The sequence below is a fragment of the Mchenga conophoros genome, linkage group LG3, assembly GCF_057382185.1.
Source record: "Mchenga conophoros isolate Kocher_MC1m ecotype Shallow Benthic linkage group LG3, M_conophoros_male_GT1.1, whole genome shotgun sequence".
NCBI lineage: Eukaryota > Metazoa > Chordata > Actinopteri > Cichliformes > Cichlidae > Mchenga > Mchenga conophoros.
The window spans coordinates 44,088,224-44,103,197 of NC_140528.1; the positions used below are offsets into that span (position 1 = coordinate 44,088,224).

At 42.4% G+C, this 14,974-nt stretch overlaps 1 protein-coding gene across 1 annotated transcript; it reads left to right on the forward strand.

Moving 5' to 3' along the window:
* The first annotated feature begins 972 nt into the window (after window positions 1-972).
* On the forward strand, window positions 973-12,324 carry LOC146578877 (Fc receptor-like protein 5). Its single transcript, XM_085267854.1, has 7 exons — window positions 973-1,003; window positions 1,616-1,651; window positions 2,097-2,360; window positions 2,440-2,685; window positions 2,772-2,939; window positions 11,063-11,143; window positions 12,281-12,324. Exons 1-7 carry the CDS (start codon window positions 973-975, stop codon window positions 12,322-12,324), a joined length of 870 nt encoding a protein of 289 aa, XP_085123980.1.
* Window positions 12,325-14,974: the final 2,650 nt, after the last annotated feature.

Below are 14,974 nucleotides of genomic sequence, written 5' to 3' on the forward strand. Positions count from 1 at the left end.
AAAATTTTCAAATTCAGGAAGCTGAACTTAGTAAACTGTGCTTAAACGATCAGTAATTATTTGGCTTTTGCACATTTGTAAAATAGTTTTACGTGGTGGTCAGATTGCCTCGTATATGTGTGTGGATTGAAGCACCTGCGTGTGGGTCCTCAAAATTTACACGCAAATCATTGCACACATTTGCAAAGCTTAGTTTACATGTGGATTATGTCTCGTGCTTTGCGACACTTTTTTGACGGTGTTTAGAGAACAAATATAAAGAAGCAGACAAAGTCACAACATCAGAACAATTTGAACTTTTGCCGTAGTTAAAGTGTTCTTTAAATCGGCATCACTGATTTGTGTCATTAAATTACCTCTTCATCATCAACAAGCAGAAACGCCTCTGTGTGAGGTCACTGTCTCTTTAAGACATCAACAATACTGGCCGCTTTTCACTCTCTCCAGTTGGCAAATATAACATTAGAAAACAATATCAAAATAATAGTAAAATACATCATCAGTACTAGTATTACTGTAGTTATTTTTAGGGGTGCTGTGATGAAATTTAGGGTCTACTATGCCTTAAGGTGGAATTCTGAGTATCTCTGCAATCACCAAAGGCTTGGGTGAAAAATGGTTGTGTTCAAAGAGTTCTACTTTGCTGACTGAAGAAGTGAATGGGGGAGTGGGGGAGGGTGGGAGAGAGAGGGTCTCATACTAGCCCCAAACACACAACAGCTACCTGCTATAAAACATTATTTCTCAAGTTGACAGTTGAAAAACAGGGTTGTTGTTTTTTTTTTACCATTTTAACAAAAGTACAATGCTTTAAAGCATAACATAGAAAGGTCACATGGTCACATGGAGTTTGATCATCTGTGCTATGTTAAATCAGCTGTCGTAATGGCAACAAGAAAACCACAAAGCAGTAAATGTAGCCTTGCATGCAGAAGGAAGTTGATTTAACTGCTGTGTCTGAGCTCAGTCAAGATGAACCCAGCATCTCTTCAGCAGCTGCTCTGTAAGTTCAATCTTTCACTTCCAAATGCAGTTAACTGTTTTTATAGTATATCAGCTGAGTTATACAAGGGTGGTGACATATGTTGTGAGACAGAGTACTGTGCAAAAGTCTTGAGCCACAGTTTTAAGCATTAAGCTATTTAACACTGACTTATGAATCACAGATGAACCAGTGTTGTTTGTACATAAAACCGAGAAATCAGGAAAGAACATATTTTAAAGTGTGTATTTTTAATTTGTATCTTGAGGAATGAAGGCTTAAAGTTGATATTATTGTAGGTGTGGCCTGTTTGATTGACAGGCGGATGTTGACACAGGGGCTGTACCTTCTGTCTGCTGCCGTTCACCTCAGCTATCCCAGAAGTGGGAAACTGAACCTATTTTATTTGTCTGTTACTGACAATGATTAGCAGCTGTCTGTGTCTCTGTGACACATTCATGATATTTATGGATATAGTTTTAAAAACAAAAACAAAAACAGACAAACGAACAGCTAGAAAAGGCCTAAGTAGAAGCTAAAAGTCCCCTAAAGGGGAGACGCGGTACCAGAAGGAGCTTTGCTGTAATGTGAACCAGCTGAAAACTCAGATTGACTGATATCATTTCTCTTTAGGTCTGAACTTACTGCTGTGCTGCACAACAAACCAAGGTCAGTGACCTCATCGTGATAATCCAAAACATCTCAAAGAGTCTTAAATAGAGATTTTCTGCATCTTATTTTTAATGCTGTCTGCCACGTATAAACTTTCAATAAAGCTTGTCTCTAAAAACTGAGGCATTAAATCCAAAACCACCTTTTTTGTTGTTTTTAATAACGTTAATAATAACTGTGCATCTGAGAGCACTGAACCTGGACCAGCCAGGATCTGACTGCATACTTGGCTACTGTCTTTACTATCAGTATCACATTTTAAATGTAAAGTGATTTAGGAATACTGAAGACACGTGATGTTTACTGCATTATATGTTTATAGTGGAATACATGTTTTATTTTGGGTGGCTGTGTTACTGTTGTTGAAACAGTAAAAGATTATGAAACTCAGTTGGTCGTTCTCTTTTGAAAATTGATTCACATCATATCCTCTTCCTGGCAGCTCGTCTGACTGTGAGTCCCAGCAGCTCTCAGTTCTTTAAAGGAGACTTTGTGTCTCTGAGCTGTGAGGAGGACGACAGCTCTGCTGGATGGACTCTGAGGAGAAACCCAAAGACACAAACGAAGACTCAGTGTGGAGATGGGTGGGGAAAACCAGCTGGTTCTTCCTGTAACATCAGCTACATTGACCCATTGGACAGTGGAGTTTACTGGTGTGAGTCCAGAGAGGGTCCCATCAGCAACATGGTTAACCTGACAGTCACTGGTAAGCTGAGTGTGTGGAGTTAGTGTTGATGAAGCTGTGTGTAAATGGATGAAATGCTGTAGTTTGTCTCTGTGTTGAGGTGGATCAGTGATCCTGCAGAGTCCTGTCCTCCCTGTGATGGAGGGAGATGACGTCACTCTGCTCTGTAAAACAAACACCACTCCCTCCAACCTCCCAGCTGCTTTCTATAAAGATGGCTCCCTCATCAGGAAGCAGCCTACAGGTCACATGACCATCCAGCATGTTTCCAGGTCTGATGAAGGCCTCTACAAGTGTGACATCAGCGGTCATGGAGAGTCTCCATCCAGCTGGATCACTGTCACAGGTGACACACTCACCTGTCTGTGTTTCTGCAGCTTTCAACATTCACAATGTGACGACAACTTAATGACTGTGTTTGCTTTATTTTAGACAAACACACCACCACACCTCCACCTACATCCACCTCCAGCACTCTTCCTCCATCACTCTCTCCTGCTGTTCTCTCTGTTTTGTCATGTGTTGGATCAGTCTATGTTGTGGCTCTACTGGTGTTACTGGTTCTGCTGGTGAGACGATGTGTTTACAGGAAACGTGAAGGTGAGATTCAGACTGTGGGGGCGTGGAGGTGGGGGTGGGGGGTTGATGCATGAATGCTTCATGATCTAACAAAATACAATCCGTTAAATTCAGCTGTTACTTCAAACTATGGTGTGATGGTCTGTCCAACATTACATTACATTGTGGAGCAGCCATCTGCCACTGTCAGTTGGGGGTGAAGGGAGTGAAACCAGAAAAAAGCCATTCTATGGAAGAGAGTGAGAGATTAATAATAATGAATTATTTAAATCAGAGAGGTGTATAAACGCATTCTAAGTAAAGGAGAAACACTCATGAAAATCCCCCAGCAGCCTACACCTATTGCAGCATAACTGAAGGAGGATTCAGGGTCACCTGATCCAGCCCAACTATATGCTTTCTCAAAAAGGAAAATTTAAAAATAGAGATGGCGTCTGGCTCCCAAATCCAAACTGGAAGCTGGTTCCATAGAAGAGGGGCCTGAAAACTGAAGACTCTGCCTCCCATTCTACTTTTAAATACTCTAGGAACAACAGTTCCAGTCTGAGAGCGATGAGCTCTATTGGAATGATGGTACTAAGAGGTCTTTAAGATAAGATGCAGAGCTTGCTATATCCATTATTTTCTTGCAAAGGCAGGCAAGCCCTTATTCACCAAGGGTTTCATGTGTTAAAGCTTTTATAAAGTCAGGCGTGTTGTGACTTTTAAACCACATCTGGGCCTTTGAACATTCCAGCAGTGCACAAAGGGGAAAATAAAGCAGCCTAGAAGAAGCTGAACAAGTTGTTAGAAAGACTGAACAGACAAAAGATCATTAACTGTCATTACCTGTAGCTCAAACTGACCTTCAGTTTACCTGTTGCTACAAACTGTCCCGTTTGTAGCAACCAAAAATAAAATAAATTCATAATTATAATAAAGGTCAATTAAATGGACCAATATGGCAAGGCCATGATGATCCACTTGGTAAAATAAATCCGCTTGGCATCTTTCTTGGCCTTAAAACAACAATTCTGATGGCTAAAGATCCAAACGGGACACAAAAAAAAAAGAAAAAAAAAAAGAATTTGCACTGCTAGGTGTTCTGGTTTAGCTTAAAGTAGGGTTCATGTAGTAAGAAGGTGTTTTCCTACAAGTGTCAGTTTGCATTAACAGATGAACTTTGTGCAGCTTTGTGGTTATTTACAGCCCCCTGTTCTCTGTGTTTCACAGCGTTACGGGAAATAAAGCTGTTCACAGTTGATGGTGTTTATAAATATCATTTATTATTCTCTTCATGATGCGAAATTACAAATAATAAAAGTGTGTGTCATAGACATAGTGTATTAAAACAGTCTTATTATGAAAAAATGTAAAGATGGCAAGATGTTAAATAAACTTATTTAGTAACTTCCTACTCAGTTGAGCACTCAAAGTGCTTATTACTGCATAGCTCACTCACACATTTATAAAGCACTTTTAGTCAAAGTCAAAGCTTGCTATATCCATTTTTTTCTTGCAAAGGCAGGCAAGCCCTTATTCACCAAGGGTTTCATGTGTTAAAGCTTTTATAAAGTCAGATGTGTTGTGACTTTTAAACCACATCTGGGCCTTTGAACATTCCAGCAGTGCACAAAGGGGAAAATAAAGCAGCCTAGAAGAGGCTGAACAAGTTGTTAGAAAGACTGAACAGACAAAAGATCATTAACTGTCATTACCTGTAGCTCAAACTGACCTTCAATCATTTTGACCACTTTAAAGTTCTGTGTAAGACCACAGCACCTCTTCCCTCTTGTTGTTTCCAGTTAACTGTAGTCTGACGCTGATCAGAATTTGCACTGCTACAAACGGGACAGACATGACTGTCCTGTTTGTAGAAACCGAAAATAAAATAAATTCATAATTATAATAAAGGTCAATTAAATGGACCAATATGGCAAGGCCATGATGATCCACTTGGTAAAATAAATCCGCTTGGCATCTTTCTTGGCCTTAAAACAACAATTCTGATGGCTAAAGATCCAAACGGGACACAAAAAAAAAAAGAAAAAAAGAAAAAAAAAAAGAATTTGCACTGCTAGGTGTTCTAGTTTAGCTTATAGTAGGGTTCATGTAGTAAGAAGGTGTTTTCCTACAAGTGTCAGTTTGCATTAACAGATGAACTTTGTGCAGCTTTGTGGTTATTTACAGCCCCCTGTTCTCTGTGTTTCACAGCGTTACGGGAAATAAAGCTGTTCACAGTTGATGGTGTTTATAAATATCATTTATTATTCTCTTCATGATGCGAAATTACAAATAATAAAAGTGTGTGTCATAGACATAGTGTATTAAAACAGTCTTATTAAGAAAAAATGTAAAGATGGCATGATGTTAAATAAACTTATTTAGTAACTTCCTACTCAGTTGAGCATTCAAAGTGCTTATTACTGCATAGCTCACTCACACATTTATAAAGCACTTTTAGTCAAAGTCAAAGTCAACCTCATTGTCACCTCTGCTATGTACAGTTCAGTACATAGAGAGACAAGACGACGAGGCTCCAGTTCCATATAGTGCAAAAGAGCAACAATAAATATAGGAAAAATAAGAATAAGAAGAATACCTCCTGTACATGGATGACATCAAGCTGTATGCCAAGAGTGAACGAGACATTGATTCACTGATCCAGATCCACTACCAGGCTATACAGCAATGACATTGGAATGTCGTTCGGACTGGAGAAGTGTAGTCGGATGGTAACAAAGAGAGGGAAGGTAGTCAGAACTGAGGGGATTGAACTACCAGAAGGCAACATTGCAGACATAGAGGACAGTTACAAGTACCTGGGGATCCCGCAGGCGAATGGGAACAATGAAGAGGCCGCTAGAAAAGCTGCAACCACCAAGTACCTGCAGAGGGTCAGGCAAGTCCTGAGGAGTCAGCTGAATGGTAAGAACAAGATCCGGGCCATCAACACGTACGCCCTGCCCGTGATCAGGTACCCTGCTGGGGTAATAGGCTGGCGACAGGAGGAGATAGAAGCCACTGACATAAAGACAAGAAAGCTCCTTACCATGCATGGAGGGTTTCACCCCAAGTCCAGCACCCTGAGGCTGTACGCTAAGCGGAAGGAAGGGGGCCGGGGACTGGTGAGTGTCAGCACCACAGTCCAGGATGAGACAACGAACATCCAAGAATACATTGGGAAGATGGCCCCAACTGACCGAGTGCTCAGTGAATACCTCAGGCAGCAGAAACCCAAGAAAGAGGAGGGAGACGAGGAACCATCATGGAAGGACAGGCCCCTGCACGGTATGTACCACCGGCAGATAGAGGAGGTGGCTGATATCCAGAAATCCTACCAGTGGCTGGACAAAGCTGGACTGAAAGACAGCACAGAGGCACTAATCATGGCAGCACAAGAACAAGCTCTGAGTACAAGATCCATAGAGACTGGGGTCTATCACACCAGGCAAGACCCCAGGTGCAGGCTGTGTAAAGATGCCCCAGAGACAATCCAGCACATAACAGCAGGGTGCAAGATGCTAGCAGGCAAGGCATACATGGAACGCCATAACCAAGTGGCCGGCATAGTGTACAGGAACATCTGTGCCGAGTATAACCTGGAAGTCCCGAGGTCAATATGGGAGATGCCCCCAAGGGTGGTGGAGAATGACCGAGCTAAGATCCTGTGGGACTTCCAGATACAGACGGACAAAATGGTGGTGGCTAACCAACCGGACATAGTGGTGGTAGACAAACAGAAGAAGATGGCCGTAGTGATCGATGTAGCAGTTCCAAATGACAGCAATATCAGGAAGAAGGAACACGAGAAGCTGGAGAAATACCAAGGGCTCAGAGAAGAGCTCGAGAGGATGTGGAGGGTGAAGGTAACGGTGGTCCCCGTGGTAATCGGAGCACTAGGTGCGGTGACTCCCAAGCTAGGCGAGTGGCTCCAGCAGATCCCAGGAATAACATTGGAGATCTCTGTCCAGAAGAGCGCAGTCCTGGGAACAGCTAAGATACTGCGCAGGACCCTCAAGCTCCCAGGCCTCTGGTAGAGGACCCGAGCTTGAAGGATAAACCGCCCACACACACTTGAGACTGAGGTAAGGGGAGTGAGTATACACTTTGAGAAAGCTATCTGTCAGGAGGATCGGGCGCCAATGCTGCGATAGCGTCTGTCAGATGGCAGGAGGGAAAAGAGTCCATGTGAGGGGTGTGAGGGGTCACACACGATGCAGGAGGCCTTACTGATGCAGCGTTTGTGAAAGATGTCCTGTAGCAGAGGGAGAGATGTTCCGATGATCTTGGCAGCTGCTTTGATGATCCGATGTAGCTGGCTGAGGTCACCGACTTTGCAGTTTCCAAACCACACAGAGATGCAGCTGGTCAGAACGCTCTCTATGATGCCCCTGTAGAATATGGTGAGGGTGGGAGGTTCTCCCGCTTCAGGCATTTCAGGAAGTGGAGGCGCTGTTGGGCCTTTTTGGTGATGGAAGTGGTGTTAGTGGTCCAGGTGAGGTCGTCTGAGGTATGAACTCCCAGGAACTTGGTGCAGTTAACAGTTAACAATGGAACCGTGGATGCTGAGCGGTGTGTGGGTGGAGCGAGTCTTCCTGAAGTCAACGATCATCTCCTTGGTTTTGTCCACATTTAGTGACAGGTTGTTCTCACTACACCAGAACGCCAGCTGCTGAACCTCATCTCTGTACGCTGACTCGTCGTTGCTGTTGATGAGTCCAACCACGGTTGCGTTGTCAGCGAACTTGATGATGTGGTTAGAGCTGTGTAGGGCGGTGCAGTCGTGTGTCAGGAGGGTGAACAACAGAGGGCTGAGAACACAGCTCTGAGGAGCTCCTGTGCTCAGCCTGATGGTGCTGGAGATGTTGTCGCCGATACGGATGGACTGAGGCCTCTCTGACAGGAAATCTAGTATCCAGTTGCAGAGAGAGGTGCTCAGTCCCAACTTGCTGAGTTTGTTAAACAGGATTTGGGGGATAATGGTGTTGAATGCTGAGCTGAAGTCTATGAACAGCATTCTGACATAACTGTCTTTCTTGTCCAGGTGGGAGAGGGAGAGGTGAAGTGCAGTGGAAATAGCATCTTCGGTCGATCTGTTTGGCCGATATGCAAACTGCAGCGGGTCCAGTGAGCAGGGGAGGTTGCTCTTCATGTGTTCCATGACAAGTCTCTCAAAGCACTTCATGATGATGGGGGTCAGTGCGATGGGACAGTAGTCATTCAGGCAGGATATTGAGGATTTCCTTGGCACTGGGATGATGGCGGTGGACTTGAAGCACGCTGGGACGATCATCTGGCTCAGTGATGAGTTGAAAATGTCTGTGAAGACATCACCCAGCTGATCAGCGCACTCTCTCAGCACACGACCTGGGATGTTTTCTGGTCCAGCAGCTTTTCGTGGGTTGACCTTGGTGAGAGATCTCCTCACATCGGCTGCAGGCAAAGAGATGGTCTGGTCGGTGGTGGGGGGTGTGGCTTTCTTTGCTTGTGTGTTGTTCAGGGCATCATACCACGTGTAGAATTTGTTCAGCTCCTCAGGGAGTGTGACATCTCCAGTTACAGTTACATCTTCTGTGCACTTACTGATGTAACAGGTCACGAATTCAGTGAACTCGTCCAGGTCCAAGAAGCCATTTTGGGTGGCTGCCTCTTTAAACATGTTCCAGGCTGTGCACTCAAAACAGTCCTGAAGCGCTGAGAAAGCCCCACTTGGCCTATTTATGCCTAAGTGTATAACACTCTAACACAGACCTTCCCAAAGTGTGCCCCCCCCCCCCCCCAGAGCCATTGCGGGGGGGGCGTGTTATGAAAAAGGGGGGGGGGGGGAGGGGGACAAAACGCTTGGACACTGCTAGCACGGGCGCCCACAGAAACGCAAAGCAGGAGATGAAGCATCGCTGAATATGTTTCCAAACCAACTTCATTCTAAGCCAAAGACTAGAAAATATGGTGAAGCATATCTGCCCTTTGGCTTCACCTGCACAAGTGCCGAGGTAGGTCTCCCCTGCAGGATTGGTTTTCCCTTCGTCAGGAGCAGCGCTGGGCTTTTCAAATCACGGACAAACAGGATCCCACATTCTTGATTTTTAGTTCACAAAAACTTGTTGTAATCACTAACTACTCCTGACATTTTGGAGACGTTAGCTCTTTATACAGTAAAGTTACAGTGGGATACAAATAATATCAGGCTGATCCTGCCACAATTTGTCCCCCTGTCTAAATCACGGACAAACAGTATCCGACAGCTGTTTATGTTTTAAGCGCATTTTGCACAGAGAGGCATTTTTTTTGAAAAATGTATTGATAGCAATGTTGAATATTATTACACAGGAAAAAAACAACTGCATGTAAAATAATCACACCGTGATGCCTCTGCCTCTGTAAATGGAGGGACAGGAACTGCGTGTGTGTATGTAAGTGTGTAAAACCTGAAGATAGAGACAAAATACTGTTTATATTCAGGATTCAGTATCTTGCCCCAGAATACTGCAGCACATGGAGTGGGGGAGTCATGGATTGATCCACACACTTCCTGACTCATAGATGAACCACTACCACCTGAGCCACAGTCACAAATAGGGCTCCTTGAATTACTTGAACCCTGATGGGCCTGACACAGGTGAAGATCCAAGTCCAGGCATTTAATGTAGGTTATGAAAAGTAATCTAAACTAAAGTAAAGAGCTAAAAACATTTGAAAATACCATCACGGATCAGCCTTTTTAAGGGTGTAGAGACTAAGATATCAACAGAGCAGTCATAGCTCGACTATAACTGCATTGTCACATGGTACAGCAGAGAGGCTGTCTTGATCAAAACTTCCTAAAGAAAAAAAATGAGACATTCTTGAGAGAAACACTTTTAGAGATTTTTACTGAATCCCTGCTAATCAGAGACAAACTTGTCAAAGTCACCTTTCTGCTCTCAAACCTAGAACTTGGCTTTGGCGGCCTACAGACTGTGGTAACTGCAGTTATTTTGAGAACATGAAAGCTGACATTTTAAATATGTTTGGCAATAAAATAGATCATATCACCAGTTTCATAAACTGCAACATGACTGGAAGTTACTGCAGCCGTATTGCTACAGTAACTGGGATGCTGCTCTGCCTGTTGTAGTAAAGAGAGAGTTGATGATTTACAGCTTGATCTGGTCATTCAGAAACGGCTCAGAGTAGAGACGTTAATCCTCCACATTGGAAAGGATTCATTTAAGGTGACTCATAATCTGACCAGGATGTCTCCTGGGTACCTCCTACAGTAGGCGAGAGGTTTGTGACTGGAGGCAGATCCAGGACACAGTGGAGGTTTTATATCTCTGGACTGGCTTGTTGTGTATTTATTTCAATTACTTTACTAACAGTGTTTTTTATTGTTATTATGTTGATTATAAAGTTGATTTAAATTTCCTCTGTTGACACAATCTTCTGTTACAAAAGTGCTTTTAACAGACCATAACAGCATGCACATAGTGTTGCACACCTATGGTGAGTGAAGCTGCTCTGTTGTATCTTTGTATCTCTGCACTGGGATGGAAGAGTAATCCAATATATGTTGGTATATTTTTAATGTCCATCCCATCCATTCGCTTCCGCTTATCCTTTTCAGGGTCGCGGGGGGCGCTGGAGCCTATCCCAGCTGTCATAGGGCGAGAGGCGGGGTACACCCTGGACAGGTCGCCAGTCTGTCGCAGGGCTAACACACAGGGACAGACAACCATTCGCACTCACATTCACTCCTAGTGGCAATTTGGATTATCCAATTAACCTATCCCCACAAGCTGCATGTCTTTGGACGGTGGGAGGAAGCCGGAGTACCCGGAGAGAACCCACGCAAACACGGGGAGAACATGCAAACTCCACACAGAAAGACCCCGACCTGATGTTGGAATTGAACTCAGGACCTTCTTGCTGTGCGGCAACAGTGCTAACCACCGTGCCACCGTGCTGCTATTTTTAATGTATTTTACAAAATCATTTCTTTTTTTCAAACCTAGCATAGGTGCCTGGACTTGGATGTTTTATGTCATTTTGTGTATAATCATTGTTAGATTTCTCTTATTGCCCTTATTGCAACTCCTGTTATTTCCTTCTAATATAACACTGTTCTTGCTAAATTTGCAGCTTTTGTACCTGCAGTAATCTAAATGTTCTTCATTGAACAGGAAGTGATCCAGATGCAGTCTACTCAACAGTGAGAATATATGAAGATGTCAGTGAAGGACAAATAGCCAACAGACCAAGAGGTACGAGAGGTACAGCCAATGTAAAAATGGACCCATTCTACTTTTCTTATTCCCTGGCATATATATCCTTTTTCACTGTTGGATGTTCATATTAAGTGTGTTTAAAGCTTCAAATAAAGAAGGCAATGTAGGCACCAGGATGGACTGAGGGTCCCGATGGACCAGTGTAATTTAAAGATAAAAATGTTGTGCTGAAATCATATTAGGTCAACTTCAAACAATTTGACATGACCTATTTATTTTAACAAAACATCTTTAAAATTAGTTATTCTGACAGGAGTCAGTTCCAGGTTTGAATTTGTGCTGAATTTAGGAAAACCAACCAAATAAAAAAACATATAACTTTGTAACAAATCTCATGGCTCACCAAAGTCTGGATGTCAATTTATTTTTTAAAGCAAAACAGAAAAAAAGCATTTCTATTAAAAAAAAAGCTGTTTATGCAAAAGAGGGCAGCTGTACAGTTTTCACAGTTTCTGATTTTGAATGCATTGCATCTCCAATCTGTTAAGAAGTGCAGCTTCTACCACTCATTGGAGCACAGGTGCTACCCTTGAATTGTAATTTTTAAACTATGAAAATGGAAAATGGCCTGATGGGAAGCTTTTTTTTAATGTTTCTCTCCTGTTTATGTCAGGGGGGCAGATCAGACGCCTGTGTTTCCTTTTGTTTTCATTTGATGTAAGTTAGATCATTATATGTGAGAATGTTTTCATTTGCAGTTTCTGCCATGCTCACCCTGAAGTTGTGTTATGGACTGCAGATTCTTTGGAACATGGGAATCGTGTTAAGCTCAGGTTTCTCCAAAGCTGGGATGTATCCAGCAATATGCCCCTTTGGGGTCCAGGCTAGGGCTGTGTGGGCCAATGTGGGTGTCACACTACTGTAGGCTACCTACACTAATCAAAGAGGGGGGCCAACAATGAGGTCCACTGTGGGCCCGCAATGTACCCACAGTATGCCCACACTCTAGGTGTGGGCATACTGTGTGTAGTCTAGGTTTTTCTACTTAGACTGATCTTCCTCGAGGACCTGAACCCAGATAAGTTGTAGAAAATGGATGGATTTGAGGTTTTGATTGAACTACAAAGATTGTAATCGTGTTTCCTGTTCTTTGGACTGTGTGTTTGTTTTCAGGCTTTAAACTAGTGCCAAACATCATCTACTCTGGGCTGCAGTAGTCCACCAGTCCAACCACAGCCGCAATCCAGCTGCTGGTCTCTAACAGACCCCGCCAACACCTCAAACCAGAGGACATCAACATGTTCAAAAGTATATTTTACGTCTATACCTGTCTAATTACAATTACAGTGAACCTAACCAAAACCTACATATTACTTAAAGGCACACACACACACACACACACACACACACACACACACACACACACACACACACACACACACACACACACACTTATTTAAGACTAATACAAACATGCAGCTAATCACTGTTATTTGTGTTTTTTTCACGTTGGTCAGATCCTGCTCTTCTTTCCACAGTAGAGGTGTAGAGATCATGTTCAGTAAAATATTTTTTCACTAGTTTTTCTCGTGTGGTTCTGTGTAGGTTTCACCAAAGGTTCAGATAAAAAAAAAAAAATTGGAGTTGTTCCATTTTGGTTAACCGATACACTTGTCTCTTCAGAGCAAAAAATAAAGAATAAACCACAACCACAGACTAAGAACAGCATGGGCACTCTTGAGTGGCTGCAAACTGTGCAGAAAGCCTCAGTGCATGACATATGTGTTTGAGACTGAAAAGATCTCATCTTTATGTACAAAAATATTCCAAGTAAACCGACCATAGAAAACATTTTGAGTCTTTTTTTTTTCTTGATTTTCATGATTTGTATGATAGAAAAACTCTGGAGAGAAAGAAAAAACCCAACTCCAACAAGTTATTTTGAACTTTAGTGAATAATTAATGACATGAGTTGTGCTAAATTAAATGATGTATTCTCAGAGAAACTTAATTTTATGATTGGGTGATCATCATTTTACAGTTAACCTCACTTTTACAAAACATCATAGTATTTGTATCAATCTTTCTCATGGAAACTTTCTAGTGTCACACTTGATAGTTTAAGATGAAAACAAAGAGCTTTCAATTCAATTTTAACAACAACAGTTGCCTCAAGGCGCTTTATATTGTAAGATAGACCCTACAATCATACATACAGACAAAAACCCAACAATCAAATGACCCAATGAACAAACACTTTGGCAACAGTGGGAAGGAAATACTCCCTTTTAACAGGAAGAAACCTCCAGCAGAACCAGGTTTAAGGAGGGGCGGGGCCATCTGCTGCGACCTGCTGGGATGAGAGAAGGAAGACAGGATAAAGACATGCTGTGGAAGAGAGACAGAGATTAATAACAGATATGATTCAGTGCAGAGAGGTCTATTAACATAAGCGTTCAGTCATAAACTGAAAACTCATGAATATGTGTGATTGAGGCTGGGTATTTTCTGACTCCCATCTCCAGAACCAGCACAGAGTCCCTCCTAAAGCTCTGGCTCTGTAAAGCCAGAGTTGGACATGAGCCACATTTACATTTTGCTGCCATCTGCTGGTGAAACTGGTAGCACAGTAGCTGCTTTATAAATGGCAACAGTTTAACCTCCTTAACATTTCCACTGCTGTCAGTATAAAATGTGGTGAATACCTGGTCCTCTTTAGAATCCCTGTTCTTCCATTTATCCAATCACAGCCAGTTTTACTCACTAAATAATGAAGCTCAGGGAGAAAATGCAAACTCCACACAGAAAGGCCAGAAAGGTAGATTTAAAATCAGGTCATACTTCCTGTGAGGCAACAGTGCTAAGCACCGCACCACCACGGTGACCTATGCAGATAACTGCATTCTTTACCTTCGCACCAAACAGGTTAAAAGCAGCGTCAGGCTGTAAGCAGGTGAGTCTCACGGAAAATGCTGTGAACACTTGTGTACATGGTATATTTTTGTCTTTTATTCGCCCCTCTTAGGTAGAGGGGCAATCAATTAGCAGTCTAGCATCCACAGTTAAAGATGTCATGTTTAGATTTTGTGTGATGTAAATATGGAAAATTTTAATTCTGCTCCAATCATATGGGTAAGCATAATAAAGTAGGCCATTTTAGTATGCAACAGTCATAGGTCACAGGTCAGACATCAGCATAATGTAATAACGTCATAAAACTGGATGTTTCTGTTTCATTATTGCTCTTCAAAGGGAGTTGTGCTCTGAGTGCTCTTGTTATTATTTCACATGTACAGTTCAGATGCTTGGTGATTGGGTTTCATTATAACCCCAAAAAGACAAAGTTAATACAAACATTTTAAATGAGAGAAACAAGCGGTTTTAAGAACTAAGTCGGCCCATAAAAGAGGGGAAATGAACAGAATTCTACTTAAAAAATTTTAACAAAATATCATAACTCAAAAAAATGACCGGCCCAAATGACAGGTAGCCCCACTTACACAGCCAAGCAGTGTTGTTTGGCTCACAAACACTGACCCCATTATGTGAACCTTTGAAAATCAACCGCAACAAAAGAATTTTTTATTATTAGTCCTTTATTTATCCTGGTAAAAAATCATCATGGGAAAAAAAGTCATAAATGTGATAGAAAATCAACATTTTTAACTGCGTAGTGGACTCCATGGACCCTGTTTTGGAGAAAGTCCTAAGTGGACACAAGATGAACTGAACTGTACAGCCTTTCACTCTGGCTCGGGTCTAAGAAGGGTTTATGCTTCTATAGTAAATATTTGCTGTAGGTATGTCACAGCTGCATACCCTTGAAATATAACTATACGTCCTACTGACGCAGTCCGCTGATATTGT

What these genes read in the sequence shown, in the direction of transcription:
- LOC146578877 (XM_085267854.1), top strand. Translation starts at nt 973, where the DNA reads ATGAACCCAGCATCTCTTCAGCAGCTGCTCT. An exon ending in GGTTAACCTGACAGTCACTG is followed by an intron (nt 2,361 to 2,439) that starts GTAAGCTGAGTG and finishes CTCTGTGTTGAG; the next exon opens with GTGGATCAGTGATCCTGCAG. An exon ending in AATAGCCAACAGACCAAGAG is followed by an intron (nt 11,144 to 12,280) that starts GTACGAGAGGTA and finishes GTTTGTTTTCAG; the next exon opens with GCTTTAAACTAGTGCCAAAC.